The sequence below is a fragment of the Olea europaea genome, unplaced genomic scaffold (assembly GCF_002742605.1).
Source record: "Olea europaea var. sylvestris unplaced genomic scaffold, O_europaea_v1 scaffold1970, whole genome shotgun sequence".
Lineage (NCBI taxonomy): Eukaryota > Viridiplantae > Streptophyta > Magnoliopsida > Lamiales > Oleaceae > Olea > Olea europaea.
Window position 1 is genome coordinate 39,493 of NW_019237553.1, and position 7,211 is coordinate 46,703.

The window sequence follows — 7,211 nt, forward strand, 5'->3', positions numbered from 1 at the left end:
CCATAACGATCACAAATAGCAATGAAGATAAAGGATCCCCTTACCTCAAACCTCTACTGCTTCGAAAATAACTTTCCGGGTTGCCGTTGACCAAAACTGAGAATGAAACAGTAGAGATACAGAATTGAATTCACTTACACCACTTTTCCCCAAAACCACGTCGCCTGAGCATTTACAAAAGGAACCCCCAGTTCACATTATCATAAGCCTTCTGAATATCGAGTTTACATAACATTCCTGGCACCCCCAAACGCAATCTAGAGTCAACGCATTCATTCGCTATAAGCACAGAATCCAAAATTTGTCGTCTTTTCACAAAAGCATTCTGACTCTTAGTTACCACTTTCCCCAGCACCTCCTTCAATCTATTCGCCAAGATCTTCGCGATAATCTTATATACCCCACTAACTAAGCTAATAGGGCAGAAATCCTTAATGTCAACTACTCCTGATTTTTTTGGAATCAACACAATAAATGTAGCATTGAAACTTCTCACGAACCTGTCGTACTCAAAAAAATAAGTAAGAACATCTATGATGTCCGATCCCAACACCTCCCAACAAGTTTTATAAAATGCGAACGAGAAGTCATCTGGTCCAGGTGCCTTATCATCATTCATACTGAAAACCACGTCCTTGATTTCATCTTCTGCAAACGATCTCTCTAACCAACTAGCATCCTCCTCCGTTATAGTAGAAAAATCCAGTCCATCTACCTTTGGTCACCAATCAAACTGTTCCCGATATAGATTTTGATAGAATCTCACCATCTGATTTCCAATATCCTGCGAATCCTCATAAGTAATCTCATCAACCTCCAACACAGTGATAAGAGTTTTTGCGCCTGTTCAAATTGGCGACCCTGTGGAAAAATTTAGTGCATTTGTCCCCCTCTTTCAACCATGCAACCCTGGATTTTTGGCGCTAGGCAATCTCCTCCATCTCCACCAGTCTCTCCAACTCTCCCCTCAACATTCCACGTCTCTCCTTCTCCTCCCCATCCAATCCTCGACCCTCCTCTCGCCTATCCAGTTCTTCTATTTCTAGAACACATTGATTTTTACGCCAATTAACATCACCCACCACCTCTTCATTCCACCTCTTCAAGGCTTTTAATTTCTGGTGCAACACATAACTGGGAGACCCCCCGAATTCATAAGATGCCCACCAATCCTGTACTCGCTCCCTAAAGCCATCTACTTTAAGCCACATCTTCTCAAATCTAAAAGACATTCTTCCACTATACCTCACATTTCCCGATAACAAAATAGGAAAATGATCAGAATACACCCTCCCCAATCTCCGCTGAGTGACCTTTGGATATTTGGCCTCCCACTCCCCACTAATCAGAAATCGATCTAATCGAGATGAGACAGGTTGATCCCGGTTAGATGACCAAGTAAAGCCTCCTCCAATTAAAGGCATGTCTACCAGCGTATTATCCCTAATAAAATCTGAGAAATCCTCCATTGCTCCTGTTAATCTCCCACCACTAGACCTCTTAGTAGGAAATCGAACCACATTGAAATCTCCGCCAATACGCGTAGGAAGGTCCCAACAAGACATCATACCAGCGAACTCATCTCACAAACCACATCTACTCTCATCAGTATTAGGCCCATAAACTCTAATAAACATCCAACGAAAACTATCGCCAATATTTCTGAACAAAAGAGAGAGAGAAAATAACCCCTCACTGACCTCTTCCATATTAAAAATCCTCGTATCCTACATGACTAACAAACCTCCTAAAGCCCCTGATGACCTGACATATTGATATCGACATGCTGTCCCCCCCCCCCATAGACTGCTCACAATAGCCCTTGAAACAACCTTCAACTTTGTTTCTTGAAAGCATACAAGGTTAGCACTCCAACCCCTTAATAGATTTCAAATACCTAATCTTTTTCCAACTTCGTTCAGCCCCCTCACATTCCAGCTGATTATTTTTGGTATCATCTTAACACTCTGCCATCCCTCCCCATCAAACCTCTCCTTGAATCGCTGCCCTTAACATCATAATTGACTAAGCATTCGAGCAGCTTGAGTTCACGATCACCTTTTCTTCTTGTCTTTCCACCTGGCGTGCCCATCCCTTGTCCCCTACTAGCCTCCAATTCCTCAAATAATTTTTTTTTATAGGTAATCAAATAATTTTATTACTTAAAAGATGATACACGAAAGGTGTACAATCACTTTAAGCCATTAAGGAAAAACATGAAATTAGGCAACCCATCTACAGGATTTCTAACCACAGCATTAAACCAAGAATACAAGGTAAAGTAAAATGTTTATCTTATCTGCTCTCTTGTCTTTGTTTGGTCTTCGAAACAACGGTTGTTCCTTTCTCTCTACACGCACCATACAATGCAGCCCGGGATAAGGTGTCATGCTAGTTTGCTATCCTTATCACGAAGTTTCCTACGCCATGCCCGTATCACGTCCTCAATACGACGAGGCATCACCCAATCCATAGATTGTGAACTTAGTATATTGTTCCAAATCCAACATACACCATCACAATGAATGAACAAATGATCGATCGTCTCCCCATCCTAATTCCTCAAATAATTTCATTAGCCTAGTTTCATATCCTTCACAGGAGACACCCATCATCTTGCTGAAATCCAGAATTTTTTGGATAACCCAGCTAGATGGAGGTGGACTAATGTCAACTGCACTAACTTCCACTATCTCCTCGGCATGGAGAGGGTCATCCTCCACGAGTACTACATCGCTATCCATATCTTCCTTTTCAACACCATCAACCCATACCACCAAAGCTTTATCATTCCCCAAGTCCCTCTCTTTATCATTCCCCAAGTGTTCACAACCATAGTTGCTGATCCTGTCGCCCCTTGCTGTTCCTCAACTCCTGTAGCTGGGCTTTCTGCCAATACAACTCCGATCTCTTGCTCCTTTGCCGACCTCAATCCCTCTACCAGCCTTGTGTTCAACGCACCTATGGTCATAGAACACTTGTCTTTAGTTGCATCCAATACCGCTAACTCCAGAGTTAACTTATTCATCTCCCCTTCCTCGGCCCAAGGTTCCACCTCCACTATTTTAGTCCACCTCAGAGATTCGCCGCTTGGCTCAACTGGCAACTCTTTATTGTGGGTCCAGTTCGATGTCAACTCATCCAAGCCCACCCCCACACTTATGATAGGTCTTCCTGGAACCCACTATATACCCATTATCCATCAACTTGATTAATTCATCGAGTTCTACTTTCAGTGATAGGATGTGGGTCATCATTTCAGCGCTATTCAAGGGACTATCAATTATGCTTCGGTAGCTATTTCCTGACCCATGCACCTTTATTTGTCCGTCCTTATCAGGTCCTAAGATTTGCTCGCGTGGATTACTCCTCTCCTTAACCGCCCTTTCCATATGCAACAATACCCGCTTATCGGCGTTCCGTGAGGCTTGTACATTTGCCGTAACTCCGACATAAGTCATCCCTTGTTGGTTCCCTTCTTCGACTGTTCGATCCTTAACCTTGTCTCCGACAACAAAAGAATTGATAACTACCTAAAACACACGCAAAATCGAGGCCCAACCCTCTCCATTCGCCCCTTCCGGCACCATCACCACCGCTCTCCGACGTCTCTCCCCAATATTGTGCTATAATCATATACCTACCACGACTATTTGCATAGTGTTGTGCCAAGAAAGCTCGAGAGGACTCATTGAACTTTGTAACGAAATCCTTCAACCTTCTAGCTAACCTCACCTTTTCCACCATATTTACCATTCAAACGGCTCCAAATCTCCCCATACAAATAGCATTTGAAATCTCCACTCCCCATTCCGATATCTTAACAATGCCTGATTCGTAGACAGACACTAAGAACTCTTTTGCCTCAATTCTAAATCAAGAATTAACCACCACACCATTTGAATGATACTAATTCCCTTGCTCTTGTGCAAACGATGCATCAGACAATAAAATCAGATGTTGGGATGTTCAAGTTGTAGCAGCAGGAATCTATAGCCTCAACGACAGTGGCGCATGATTTCCACGCACTGACACACACATGGCTAGATCGGCGCATCCCAGGCCACTGCCTGGCCGATGTCAAAAAGACCAGCATGACCGACCGAGCAGGCACGTGTGGCCGAAAAGCCGTCAAAGAATAGGTGGACGGTGGATGCTCGATTGTCTACTCATCCGGTCGATCTGGGATAATCTAGCTGTTGACGTGGATGGTGTCACCTTGGGCTCCCGTACCGATCGTCGGCACATCGTTGTCAATTCTGTAGTTCCGAGCGTCGACGCTAGGGTTGCAAGGGTGAGCCACCGCCTACAAGTAGGAGAGGCTAGGGTTTTGTGGCATGAGGCCTGTGGGGTTTCCAATCGAGGGTCCACCATTGATGCCCAGGCCAGCTGGAATTGATGGTGGCTAGGTTAGTTTGGATGTTGCGGGAAGAGTATCCATCCTTGAATTCGTAACCATATTCATCATTAGATTAGTTTAAAACCATTGATCTTATAATTCAATTTTCTAGATAAAAATAAGAGTTATTCTATTATAGTACTTAATATAAAATTAAATTACTATCCCTGTGGATTCGACACTCTAGCTCCATTATTATATTACAAAACTTGACACCATACACTTGCAATATACATCATGTTATAGAAAACGCGTGCGGCGTGACAAAGTTACTAGTCCATAAGCCTAAATCCTCATTATCATTACAAGCATAATAACACGAAGGTTGCTAAAAACAAATCCATATTCTTCATCATTGTAGGATCCATAACACCAATTCAAGCATAACTGAACAACCAAATCAATTGAATGCAAATTCTAAATACCAAATCCATATTAACTATACCCAAATGCCAACTTCAAATTATCAGGAAGCAAATGCCAATTTCCAAATCAACAATATGTAGAGGCGAAACCAAACAAGTTTCAAAACACACATAAACTAAGACAGTCTCAGCAAACAATGGCCCAGAAGTTACTAATCTGAGACCCAAATCCATATATTTCATGTCAGCAATTTAAGGTCCAAAAATCGATTAACACAAATGCGAGACTAAAATTCAATATCTTCAGGCACACAATCACCAGCCACACCAAATTGACCAAGCCGTTAAACAGTTTTCTTCACTTCAAAGTTTAGTCCAGCTACAACCTCAGAAAAGCAATTATCAACTTAAGCCCACGATCACTAAAATTACTAATTTTCTATCACCTGTATTATCTTATGGCACTAATTTTTCCTTTATTCTTTTTATCTTCGGCACCCTCCTTCCCATACAATATAAAATCTGACCAGTAGAATACTTAGGATTCAAGGCCCATTTAGTCGGGTTTTTGAAAAGTTAAAAGCTACTTTTGAGACTAAGAAGCTCTTCTGGACCTCTTTGGATAATTTTCTTAAATTGTTTTACCTAGTTAGTAGCTTTCAAAGGAAGCTGGTCCAAGACTTCCTCAAGTAGCTGTACAAGCACAAGTAAAAAGCTGCCAAAAGGGCACTTAAACCAAATCCCTAAGCAAGCACTATTTAACTAATCTTCCATAACCACGAACCACTATAAAAATCCATTCTGCCATCATACATTGCGTAACTGATGTGAAATAAATAACTGAAGCCATATGTTTCTATAAAAGACTTCACTGGAAGAAAGGAGATGAATCGGGAGCCCTACAAAACTGTCTTGATTTTTTCATTGGCCAGTGACAATTAGCAGAACCTTGAACAAAGATCATTTGACCACAAACTGTAATTCCAACCATAGGACTGGATCTTCACTTTAGCAGTAGCCAGTGTAGGCAATACCATCAAACCGCAAAGCAAACAATTAAGGCTTAAATGCCACCAACAGTAAAGCTCTCTGTCACTAAATCAAAAGTCCCAAACAGGATTTAAAACCAAATCAATCAAAGTGGCCAAAGAACAAATTGAAAGACCAGAACCAGTAATTGCTAACTTAAAACAAAATCAATCCAAAAGACCCTGCAAAAATCAAACATATAACATCCAGGGTAACTAGCAAAAGTTGCCAGCAGCAGCACATCTGAACGGCTAAAACCCAGCAATCAGAGCAAAAGGTGGCACAATCACAAGCAAAGGTTGAAAGAGGACAGAGCCCTTTACAGAAACCACTAAGATAGCACGATGATTTGATGGCAAAACCACCAATTCAAAACATCCAAAAGTCACAATCAGAAAATAACCAATGCTAGACGACTCCAAAGTGACCAATAAACAGAAAAACTCCTACATTAGAACGCTGCAGGCCAATCGAGGAACTAGTTAATAAAGAGAATAAGAGGAAGTCATCCGCCACCACGAGATTTGACTAAAACAAATACTAGGGGAGAAAAAAGGTCAAAAACAAAAAGAACCAAGAGAATATAATGCAAAACAACTTGCACCAACAAGGATCTGAAAGAAACCAAAAATAATAATAATTAATTAATTGAACGGATGAGTGGCACAGCCGCTCGCCAGAGAACCAAAGTGATTATACGTTTAATCAATGATCAATTAAAATTGTGTGCATATACACACACAGAGAAACAATTTTGAACCAAAAGAATGTAGTATGCACATTTCGTCAGATCAAAAGTTCCTGCAGGTAGATAAAAAGGTGTAGACCTTTTAAAAGCATAACCACACTGAACTAGTTATATAGCTCTATGCATAATCATTCATGGGGAAGGCCTTAAGTTTATATTCTCAAATCTTCTCAATACAGCTAACTACTCTTGTTACAGAAAACCTTTTAGTCTCATTAAAAAAAAAAAAATTGAAAAAGGATACAACTTACCCTTGTTCCTGAGGCATAATCTTCTGCTGCGCGAAGGAGTTCCACAAGTTGTACAGCAGCATCAAGTGCATCAGGAGCCCAGGATGGTGGAGCTTCTAGAAGTCCAAGGAGCAGCCTTTGAGTGGCACTTGGACTAGCAATCGAGTAATACCTGAGTAAAAGCAATAGATTAACATGGTGTTGAGCCAGTGATGCTTCTAAAATGTTGTTAACCACCTTATCTAAAAGCCTAAGCAGTTAGATAGGGGCCTCATTTCAATCTTGTATTCAATGCACCCCTCTCACGTGTAGAATGAATTCATTTTTCATCAATGGTTTGACACACACAATTTTCATATATGGATAATGGCAAGACCTGAATCTAGGTATTTTGTCTGTCTTAGATGGTAACTCCCCCATCTTTATGCTTAAGCTTCTAG

General features: G+C 41.2%; 1 protein-coding gene across 1 annotated transcript in view; it reads right to left on the minus strand.

Moving 5' to 3' along the window:
- LOC111379305 (protein GIGANTEA-like) overlaps window positions 1–7,211 on the minus strand; it is a 23,567-nt gene that overhangs the window by 7,213 nt on the left and 9,143 nt on the right. Inside the window, exon 6 of the mRNA XM_023002664.1 lies at window positions 6,793–7,013. Within this exon, the coding sequence (XP_022858432.1) occupies window positions 6,793–7,013 (221 nt within the window). The remainder of the gene's footprint in view (window positions 1–6,792; window positions 7,014–7,211) is intronic.